Below are 11,530 nucleotides of genomic sequence, written 5' to 3'. Positions count from 1 at the left end.
AGTTTGTGTAACAGAGTTAAAAAAGTACTTTATTTACAATTTGCAAATGAATGTATTTTACCATTCAGGAATTGTTTGGAAATTTGTTAATTCATCTAAATGAGTTGATTTAAAAAATGAAAAATAAAAAGTTGTTTGCTTAAAATCCTGTATCAAATTGTGAATATGATAACAAAAATGAAATCACAATTGAATTATTTCAGAGAATGGTCGATATCAGCAATATTGGCTCTGTACGTACATTGTACATGCTGAAATTCTGGATGGCCCAACTCGAGGGGGCGTGTCCCCACTAAAGGCGCCTTGGCAGCCAACAAATCGGGGAGGAGCCGGAAGTGGCGTCAATGAAATGGCAAGGAAGCTGCTGTCCGGACGCGCCAAATTTCAAAGCACTTCCTCCCCGGAGGAAAGAAAGCGAGCAAGGGAGGAAAGAAAACGAGCAACCGCGTCTGAACCCCGACGAGGGCATTCGAATAAAGCAATAAAATAAAATTTAAAAAAAGATACATTTCTCCGAAGCTCGGCTGACGGTCGCCTCGGAGGAGAGAAACCGCTCAAAGCTGACTTGTCGCTGTAAGTGTCATTTTTTTTTACTCTTTTGTGTCCCGCGAGGAAGCGACGTCTGCTAGCTTGTTGTTGCCGTGCTGGATCATGGAGTTAGCTCGGCAATGGCTTACATTCTTTCAGTCCATCCGGTCAGAACACTCGGAAAAGTCAAAACAATCCAAATGAACGAGGTGATTTAGCGCAATTTCAACAAGTGTGACCTACTTGTTGTGTTTCCGGAAGATTTAGTGTCCGTGATGGCAGCTTGTTGGTGCTTGGCCTCCACTCAAAAATATGACAGCTATGATATTAACATTTTTTACCACCGCATTTTCACCCTTTAAGCACACCACCTGCTGTTATAGCAATATGATGATGATAATAATAATGACGTTTCAGCTGCTTAACATTTATCTTGCTCTCCTAACAAGGAGCTGAACGGTAACATTGTCAAGTTGTTGTGAGATCCACGAATGGATCGATAAAACAGTATCGAGGATGCTAATTGGAGGACAGCTTCAGCTGTCATCAGCAACAGTGAGAGAAAACGCAATTTGGACAAAAATCACTGAAACGCCAAACAGTTGCATTTAAAATTTTAAACAAGGTCACAATAAATTCCATCATAGTTCATAGGTTGTTAAAAAGTTACATTTCAAGGCTAGCAGTGAGTTGATACGCTCATACAAATGCTCATACAATTTGTGACATTTGACCCCTCCTCCAAACCCTCGAGCTATCTTGACTTTGTCCTCTGTTTTTGCATCAACATTTGCTATAAAAGTGTTCAATTCAATTTGCAGTAAGTTTTGATGTCAGATTTCTCAATTTCACCAGAGTGCATTCAAAGACTGCCCAACAAAGTACGAAATCGCAACGTTTGGTGAAAAAAACTTCAGTTAGACTGCTGTAATTATCGGGCTGATATCAGGGAATTTTCATATCCATAAATCCAATAACAATGAGCGTGAGATTAGCAAATCAAGCAATATTTTTTTTCATGCCGGTGACAAGCACAAACCTACAAAAATATCCTAAACAATATTCCCCATAGAAAATAATAGAAATACGATTAAGACGTGTTATTGTGTTTGTTTACTGGATTTTTAATTTTCTTTCAGATGAGATACAGAGGGAACCCACATGATGAAATATTGAGAATTTTTGAAGCAAGGCATCTTTATTCATAAGTCCCCCCCCAACCCAAGCCATCATTTATTCATGTCCTCAAGCTCTCAAATGCTAATGCTAACACCTGTTGGCCCACGCTGACCCCCAGCGTACCCGCCTAGCTTCACGGCCGATGCCTTCCAAATAATCAGAGCGACTCCCTGAATGCATCGCGGCCTGCTGTAGCGCACGGAGGGCGGGTGGGGCTCCAAGGTCAAGTTCTGAGGCGTCAGTCATGCTCTCGGGGGTGCAGCCTTGCTTCCAGCTGCTGCGCATCGGCTCCTCGGCGGAGGACTCGGCGCGGGACCTCTACACCTTCAGGCCGGCACTCGCCAGCTCGGTGTTCCGGCTGGGCCGAGCAGCTGAGCTCTGTGATGTCACGCTGGACTCGCCCATGGTGTCGCGCATCCACGCTGAGCTGCACGCTGAGCGGGAGGCGGGCGGTGGCGAGGAGTCCGTGTCTCAGGAGGATGGGTGGAGTGTCCATATCAAGGACCGGAGCAGTCACGGTGAGACGTGCCGCTTCGTCTCTCGCTTCCTTCCTAACTTTTTTTCATTTCCTGTCGGGTGGTGAGCTACACACTGACATGTCATTCACTCTGGCTCCGCCCCTCTGCGCTGCTGTTGACAGGCACCTGGGTCAACGAAGTCCGCCTCCAGCCTGGCATCCAATGGGAGCTCTCAGATGGTGACGCGCTTACATTTGGGGGGCACTCGTCTCCCGGGAGCCCTGAGTTCTACTTCCTCTTCCAGAAGGTCAAAGTTCGTCCGCTGGACTTTGACGCCATCACCATCCCAAAGGTGAGTTCTGTGACGGACGGCGCCGTTCTGATGTCATGTCAGCTCTTCACAGCCTTTTTTTTTTTTCAGGCAGGAGCCTTTTCCTCCGACCTACAGAACCGAATCAGAACCAATCCAGAGAGCAAGGCGGCGCAGGTCGTGGATCTGTCCAAGCTGTCCATCAACCGGGCCACTGTCATCCTCAACTCCATCGGCAGCCTCAGCAAGATGAAAGGCAGAGCGTGGACCTTCAAGAGGAGCCACAGCCACGAGGGGACAGCCTCTGACCCGGGCTCCTCCTCCTCGCCGCCGTATCTCAGTGCCGGCCTCTCCCCTGTGCTGCCACCCTCCACCCCGCCATTGCTCGCCTCCAAGGCCCTCCCGCCGGCCTCCCGGAGCCGCAGGAAGTCTGCTCACACGGTCCTGCTGGAGGACGACAGCTCGGACGAGCCCAGGAGCAGGACAGGTAAGACTTGTCCACCTCTGATGGCCTCCAAAGCAGAAGAAGAGAAGCTTGTTAGTCCGTCATGTGAGCTTGTTTGTCATCTTCAGAGCTGATGGGGCTGGAGGAGGAAGTGCAGCGAGCGCGCGGCAGGAAGAAGCGGCGTCTCTACAAGTCCGAGTCGGATGATCTCGGCTCACCGCCGCCGCCACTTCATCCTCTTCAGCCCAAAGGCCTCTGTGATGTGCGGCGTCCGCAGGAGTCCAAGCCCTTCCCCGTGGGGATCAGAACCATCGGCAGCTTCCATGGCGCCATGAGCAACACCCGGCTGGACTCGCACATCCTCCCCAAGACCGCTGCCGTGCACCGGCAAGAACACGCGGCGCCGCGGCACCTTCACGGAGCAGTGAAGGGCAACTCGGTTACCTTCCGTCAACAAAGGCCCACTCGGCCGGCCGCCAGGGGCCGCAGGAGAGCTCACAGCTCGCCGGTTTTCTCCCCCTTGGTGGTGGGAGGGGAGAACTACAGCCTGGCCTCGCCATCGGTGCGGATCCACACGGCCACAAGGGGCAGGGTGGCGTTCAACAGGTTTCACCAGCAGCCCAGGTAAGAAGCCGCTTCTGGGTGGCCCCCAAGCATGCATCCCCCACCTCACGCCTGCCGCTTCTTTTCTGTGCAGCAAGCGGCGAGGCCGACCCCGGAAGCACCCTCTTCCTCCACGGCCATCCCTGCCTTCGCCCTCTTCCTCGTCCTCTTCCTCCACCTCCTCGGCCTCGTCCTCCTCGGGCTCCTCGTCGTCGTCGTCGTCCTCAGAGGACGAAGATGAAGCGGGGGCGTCCGGGGCGATGGAGCCGTGTGCTGCGCCCCGCTGCCTGCTGCCCCAGCAGGACACGGTGCAGTGGATCCAGTGCGACGTGTGTGACGCCTGGTACCACATCGACTGTCTCCACGTGGACCGCAAGAAGCTCCTGAGGGACCCCAGCGCCGACTTCCACTGCGGCTGCTGCTGAGGACGCTTTCCTTCCCTCTCACGTAAGCTTTCATCTGCAAAAACAGATCACTTCCTGATGTTTCCTCGCTCTCGGCGGAATGGAACACACCCACCGCAGGCCTGAACACCTTCCCTTCCACCTTATGGGTGCCAAAACTTCATGAGACATCAGTGGGCGTATTCTCACTTCAAGGCTTTGAAGGCCTTTTTTGGGTGTAGGGGGAAGATGCCAAGCCTGGGATAATCATATCTCACTGCGACTCTTCACTGGTCACTTCATTAGGAACACCATTTAGTCTATCAAAAACTATCAGTTCCTCCTTCAGCTTAAGAAAGGTAAGCTAGTGCACCTAATGAAGTGTCTTTGCCGCCCCCACGAGGTCGTTGGTTGAGTTGCAGTTTTACGTCGCAAGCAATAAAACGAAATATAACAGAATGTATGAACTTGTGCGTTGAAATATTATGCAGTTTCACTGCATTTTTTTAAACATTAATTTGTTCGTCCGGGAAAGTTTTTTTTTTTCATCGATTAGAAGCTTTATTGTTTAATGTTCCAGTGTTCCCCAAAAGAGACTCACACTCGCTGTCGCTCACTATCGCTCCCTACGGACAAAAGTGGTATTGCACGACAGAGCGTTACTCGCTTGTGCGTTCGATCAGGTAGGATTCTCACCAGTTAAACTCTTTCCTCTGTATGAAGTAAACATAAAATCACTTTTGGAAAATTGTTAATTAAAATAATAAAAGCCGATTAGATCTACAATGATCGCACCGAATCGAATTGAACTTTCAATGTCGTTATAATGCTTGTGGTCCAGCAGGGGGCAGTGTTGGTTTGCAAATGTGCTGGAATTGATCACAGCGCCGTCCTGTGTATGTGTATGTGTGGGTAGCATGTCTTCATTCAGCCCAATGATGTCTCACTCGTCTGCTGTATCAGTGGGCCAGTTGAAGGATCATTCTGCCATTTTGAAGCAAGTCTTTTCCCAAGGATCAAATCGCTGTGCTTCCCAACATGTCCTCTCGTCACGACCGTTCCTGTGTTTGTCTTGTGCAGGTGTACCTAATAAAGTGGCTTAAGTGCCTTCCAAGTTCATCTTCTTCCCCCTTCTGTTGGGGTTGTGCATCCTCCTCCATCTTGGTTCTCTGTCAGGAAATGAGATTTGGGTTTATTCTCCGCCGTCCCCAGGTTGACCTTTTGCATGTCTTGCTCTCCTTCGCTCTCTCTCTCTCTCTCACACACACACACACACACACATAGTCTCAGACTTTAATAATATCATTAATCATTTGGCCATAGAAATGGCGCCAAAAGCAAAGGGAGACCCCAACCCCCAAGCTATGACACGGGTCCCAGAAAGCTGGGAATGAATCGGCCTTTCATCTTGGGTGTAACATGTCTGGCAGAAGAAGAAGGCGGGCAAAGAAGTCAAATATATATTACAATAAAAACATAAGGACGGGGTTGGGTTGTCGGTTTGACAAACAATTCAAATGCTAATTGAGTACAATTTGCAGCCATATTTTTTTTTTTTTTTTAGGGAAGAGCGATTTTTGCACACAAACAACGACATTAATGGATCTGCCTGCCGTGTTCTCATTTGCACTTGAAACAACAAAGAGACACGCATAGGAGCCATTGTGCTTGTGTTGTTTGGCAACTTTTAATGACGACCAAAGTGTCGCTAAGCTAAAGCCGGCGACCGCTTTGAAAGTGAGCGACAGATGAGCTAAGCATTGCATCAGCACCCACATAAAAGCAAAGCTTCACTTTTTTTCCTCCCGACAAACACGGGCACACTTGTGTATGCTCTCCGAACACCGAGTGGACCTCCTCCAGGGAAAGTGCAAACTCCTGATGCCCTCTGAAACGCTGCACTGCTCAGTCCCCAGGTTTATTAGGACCATCACTTCATGACACCGCGTTACTGCAACTTGACTTTTTGTCATTGTTTGGTTAGCGTTCACTTCATTTGGACACGTGTAACAAAGTCAACATGTCCGAAAAGGTGTAGGAAGAACATGAGCTTATTTCTCTTACACATCTATCCATTCCTTTTATTAGTATTTGCTCTTCCTATTCCTTTTCAGATATGGTGTAATTTAAAACATGTGATGTCCATGACCAAAATTGAACATTAAAACATGCTATATATACATACACATACACATGATAAAATAATATAGTTTAAAAGATAACGAGGTGTACGTTTATAGTTTATTGCGTGGGTAAAATAGTTGCTGTTCACCAGAATTCAGCAAAGTGGTATTATAGCGCCAGTTCTCCACTAGGGGGCACTTCAGAGTATATCAGGTTTGGGCATCACTGGACGTCACATCCGGTTTAAGCAGGTGTGCCTCTCCGGGAGCGGATCCGAGTACATGCTCCGGTTTAGTGAGTAACAAGAAGCACGATTCATACTAAAAATCGAAATTAAAACATTGGAATCACTAGAAAATGTCCTACGTAGCCACCTGGAAAAATGTCCAGCTTCAAAGTGAGGCTTGCTAGCTGGTTAGCTTCCAGCAGCCCCAAAATATGGGCTACAGACACACTTCCGGTTATCGCGACAATATAGAATATATATTCAGAATGTATATACTTACAATAACGTAAATACAATAAATAGTATAAATACAATAACGTATTGATTTACGTTAATCTCCAAAATACTACACAAATAGTGTATATGTGGTCGTATGTTATGCCCCGCCTCCCAAAGTGACGCGAGGGTCACATGACTGAAATCCAAATACCTAAGTAAGTACAAAAGAGGGTGAAAAAAATCACCCCGAGAGTTTACACATCGCCTTTCATTTCATATAATTTGGTGTTTACTCCCTCAGCCTGTACACAATTCCACATGCTGGCCCCCACCCTCCACCCCAAACTCCCCCGATCTCCCTTCTTATAGAAGTTAATTGATTTTTTAAGTATTCGCTGGGGGGCACATGGGAATGGTGCCACACACAGACACGTATGATATGAAAGTTTAATGTTAGTGCGGCCCGCGCAAGTTTGATATGGATGCTGTATGGCAGGGGTGCTCATTAAGTCGATCGCGATCTACCGGTCGATCGCGGAGGTGGTACTGGTCGATCGCGGCGTGACATTAAAAAAATATCATCCTAGCATCAATGCCGTCACTTGATTGATATACGGGGCAGCCATTCAGATGACAACTAAATGTTGCCCTTCGGGTGACCAATCAAATCCAACAACGTCTCTAAGTGCAGCAGAACTTACGATGTCAGCCTATCATCCATCCCCGTTACTTGATTGACATACAGGACAACCAATCAGACGACAACGGAATTTTGACCTTTAGGTCACCGCTCATGCGTAAACAACGATGCAAAGTGCTAAGCTAGTCGGCGAATTGCGTCAGATTTTAAGCCCTCGCTAAAGTTTATGGTCACTAAAATGAGTGAAGGAGCTGGACCAAGTAAAAAGGCAAAAACATATCACTTCCATACGGAATGGGAGGTGGACTTTTTTTTTCACAATGTCTTTTTCGAAGTGCGTTTGCCTGGCTAACCTGGCTATCAGCAGCTACTGTCCGGACTATGCATCCCTGGCTGATTCAATTCAGTGCAAGTCATCAAAGTAAACTCAGGTAATTACAAAAAATGTTAATAGTTAATTATGTGTGTTTTGCAATATTGGCTCATTTGGTTATGTAAGGTACATCAACATACATTGTACGTACAAATAATCCTCAATACATTTGAAAATAAATAGATGTTTTGCATTTTTGTAGTGGGTAGATCATTTTGACTCGGTCATTTTAAAAGTAGCTCGCATGCTGAAAAAGTGTGAGCACCCCTGCTGTATGGTATCATGTACCCAGAAATAATGATTACGTTTGATTAATGTTCATGTTAAAGGTTAAATAACTGTTAATAGTTATCCTCCCTATCCGTGTGGAAGTGGTAAGTTTTTGGCTATTTAAGTTTAAAGGAAATAACTTGAAGGCTACCGTTTAGGTCGCTAGCTCTCTAGTTTGCGAGTTAGCATGTGTCTCAAGACCCTGCAGTTGTGCAATATGTTGTAAATAAAAAGAGTATAAATGTGACTATAGTCGTGTTTTGTCATGACTCCAAGGCTCTAATAATGCTTTGTTCATTTTAATCTGAAAAAAATAATTTGTCTACCCACCAACTATATGTGGTTTCTTAAGTTTTTATTATTTGACGTTTTATTATTATTATTATATTTATTTATTACTGATTGATTGATTTTCTTTGTTCTTGATTTGTTTATTTATTTATCATCTTATTTTGTGTAGAAAAATAAAAATTTATATATTTGAGAACAGTGGAATGTTTTATCAGAGCTTTTCTTGTAGAAAATCGGAACCAAAGCAAAGTTTATTCATTTTTCTGTTTTTAATAAATGCGTTGTTTTTTTTTTTTTTGGAAAACCTGATGCGGCCCAGCCTTGCCCAGACCCTAGCTCCAGTGGCCCCCAGGTAAATTGAGTTTGAGACCCCTGCATTAGGGGATACATGGCTTTATACGTTATAGTTTACCAGGGCTCGACAATAACGATGTACTGATGGCCCGGGGCAAGTTAAAACAAAATTCGGGCAAGTAAATCTAATCAGTGATATTCTTGTCGGGCAAGTGCACTTTGTCATGCCATACTGACAATAGTTTTTTTTTAAAGCGGTTCTTGTTGGGTGTTGGTAAAACATGGACTGCGTAATTCTGGTGGTAATTTGCAAAGCAATCCTTGCAATGGACCAATCAGAATCGTTTATTTAGACCGCGGTCCGTAATCCACAGTCCGCGTTTTACCCACACCCGTTGTTCGCGATCAACCAATCAGCGATCGTTTGACTACGTAAACATCCATCATGGCGTCGCTGCCAACATCGTCTAATTCTGAAGGAAACAGCAAAAAGTGATGAACCTCTATCGTTGCATGGTTTTTATTCTCCAAGGCAGCATGAAAAACAACTTACTGGCCTGTTGCAGACTTAACTAACTAGCTGGGCGCACGGCAACCGAACTTCTCCTTTTTTCCCTCTCGTTCCTCTTCTTTGGTCCCAAAACGCCCGCTCCAAGACCGCGAGCTGAACATGACTGTCCCCCAGCGTCCATGCATGAAACTACAGCCCGGAATACAACACACACGCAACGCTACAGTATTATTTATTTTATTATTTTATTTATTTGAGATTCTCATGTGATGCCACAAAAAATTACATGATATCATTATGGCAGTCTTTTCATTTTACATGGGGCAAGTTCGGGCAAGTAGTTCTCACCTTAAGGATTCCCTATGGGCAAGTCATTTTGGTTTTTAATGTAGTGCCCTGGTTTACGGTTAGTGTAGTTCCATCACTATGTGCCCCGTGAACCTCAATGGAGAACTTTCTTAATGTACACACACACACACACACACACACCTCGGCCCACTTGGATGTGTTCGCCAAATGTTTCCTTCCCGGCGGTGCTGAGCCTGTTGTTCTATTTCTGGACCATGTTGACTTGATGTAAGATGATCGCAAAGTGCCTCACTCTCGTTCCCATTCTGCTTGAGGTGTGTGTGTGTGTGTGTGTGTGTGTATGTGTGTGTGAATGGCAGCATCTCAAGTAAGTGTGTGTGTGTTCAACCCTGTCAAGGTGTGTGTGATGGTCTCATAGAGCACAGTGTGAGCAGATGTGTTTTGAATAATGACTATCTCATCAATGCTATTAAATACACAACTGTGTGTGTGTGTGTGTGTGTAGTATACCTACAACCAAACACATTGCATGCAACACACACACAAGATAGCGCCCCATTAGCACGCTACACTAAAGTGTGGTGCAATCTCATCCACATTTGCAATCAGCGGCAACTCCTTAACGGCGCCATCGCAGCAGCGATGCTGTGTCTCCTTCCTCATTTGCATGTTCTTTCTCAACGCCGCTTCGAGGGACATTAAGTCCAAAGTGCTGTTGTCCAACTGTGCGTTTATGGTACATGCTAACGCAGTATTCCCGCCGAGATGCTGGCAAGCATGGTGGATTGGTGTGCCATTGGAGCAAGGCATGGTGTTGGTCGGTAGGCCTTGATGGTTCCAGCGAGTAGAACGACTCAGTTTTGTGTCGTTGCAGTTGTGTTCCAATGGCAAATGCACATTGACAACTTCACATGTGATTCAGCCACGTAACCGCGAGGACGTCTGCTGAAAGTAAATACAAGCAAGCAGTCCGACGCCAGCATATGTCATGAATAATTTCATAAAACTAAACACAAATATAACAATCTTAGCAACGTTTTGGCACAAGTATTATTCCTCTAGTGCAGAAACTGTGAATTATCAGCTTTATTCACGCTCAAGCATTCGCACAGACATATGTATTCTCCACAGTAACCATCAAAGTGATACCAGCATCACCCATGTCGACCTTGACTCATTTCCGATATCGGGCATTTTAAGAGGTTACTAAACACAGAAGTTGTGCATCAGCGCTTGCCCAATACGATAAACAAGGAACGTCTGGAGAGATGCAGCTGCATCGGCACTTATCGTAAACAGAGAGCGCGTGAAGTTAAGCTGAAAGGAAACGTCTAATTAATTGCAAAGAGTGTAGCAGGCGGGCGGAGGCCACAGGGAGGTGAGGATGGAGAAAGCTAAAGTGAAAGTAAAAAGTAAAAAGTACAAGCAGCACTAAATAGGGAGGAAGTGGACACGAGTCCAAAAGCTTGAAAGGAGCGGCAAAGGCAAAACGTGACGAGGACAGAAGAGACAAGGCGGAGGTATTTTTGGGGAGGTGTGTGTATGCAGGGAACACATCCACCCGCAGGCTGTGTGTATTTGCAGCCCTTTAATGTCTTTAATTAAAGCCAACAGTACTCCTCTCTCACGGCGTCATTAGCCAAGCAACACTCGGATGCACACGGCGCCTAATGAGGGGAAGAAGAAGGCCCGGCGCTGCGGAGGGCGAAGGAGCGCTGGAGGTCAGGGGCGCCGGGGTGAGAGGGCTCGGATGGGTGGAAGGAAGGTGAGGGAGGGGAAAAAGACGGAGCTAAACGTGTGGGCTGATAAACACGCTGTCGCATTCCGCCGCCGGCTTGTTTAATCAATCTGACTTCCTGGCCGCTTGGCCGCGAGGATGCTCGCTCGCACGGCCCCCGCCGTGGAGCACGGGCCGGCGCCACGGCAACTGGAGCGTGTGCAGAGACGACTGCTTAGAAAACCTGGAATAAAAATGTACAGCTTAACTCTAAGTCTCCACGAGGAGCTGAGATGGTGGTGTCCATAGTCTGGCCCGGGGGCCTTTCGGAGCCCGCAGCTGGTTTGGTAGTGGTAAAATTGAAAAGTTTACCTCCACCTGGTAACCACGGTGACACACACACATGGCAGGAGTGTGACTGAATCGCAATAACAACTTGAATCCATTTGAACAATAGCTTCCTGTCCGTCTCGAAGCAACCCGTGAAATTGCAGCCGCACGTCATCTTTGGAGCGAGCGGACCACTGTGGGCTAAATGGGCCCGGAGCCAAGCCTTACTCATTATGTAGGTCACCCCCACCTTAACGGAGCGCGTTATTTCCAACATACATGCCGTCTCGATGGCTCATTAGTCATATTTGGACAGCGTG

At 46.7% G+C, this 11,530-nt stretch overlaps 1 protein-coding gene across 1 annotated transcript; it reads left to right on the top strand.

The window, feature by feature from the left end:
- Window positions 1-352: 352 nt before the first annotated feature.
- Window positions 353-5,015, top strand: tcf19l (transcription factor 19 (SC1), like). The gene is made up of 6 exons (XM_058047118.2): window positions 353-573; window positions 1,668-2,225; window positions 2,348-2,517; window positions 2,587-2,962; window positions 3,049-3,544; window positions 3,618-5,015. Exons 2-6 carry the CDS (start codon window positions 1,952-1,954, stop codon window positions 3,946-3,948), a joined length of 1,647 nt encoding a protein of 548 aa, XP_057903101.2. The 5' UTR covers window positions 353-573; window positions 1,668-1,951; the 3' UTR covers window positions 3,949-5,015.
- The last annotated feature ends 6,515 nt before the right edge of the window (window positions 5,016-11,530 follow it).

The sequence above is a fragment of the Doryrhamphus excisus genome, linkage group LG7, assembly GCF_037039965.1.
Source record: "Doryrhamphus excisus strain RoL-2023G ecotype Guam linkage group LG7, RoL_Dexc_Guam_v1.1, whole genome shotgun sequence".
Classification (NCBI taxonomy): domain Eukaryota; kingdom Metazoa; phylum Chordata; class Actinopteri; order Syngnathiformes; family Syngnathidae; genus Doryrhamphus; species Doryrhamphus excisus.
The sequence above is the reverse complement of the archived record's forward strand: the minus strand, read 5'-3'. Positions and strand labels throughout refer to the sequence as shown.

Excerpts from the sequence above, each read along its gene's own strand:
- tcf19l (XM_058047118.2), top strand. The coding sequence starts at position 1,952 with ATGCTCTCGGGGGTGCAGCCTTGCTTCCAGCTGCTGCGCATCGGCTCC. Across the intron at positions 2,963-3,048 it reads CGAGCCCAGGAGCAGGACAG|AGCTGATGGGGCTGGAGGAG; the intron begins GTAAGACTTGTC and ends TGTCATCTTCAG. Across the intron at positions 3,545-3,617 it reads AGGTTTCACCAGCAGCCCAG|CAAGCGGCGAGGCCGACCCC; the intron begins GTAAGAAGCCGC and ends TTTTCTGTGCAG.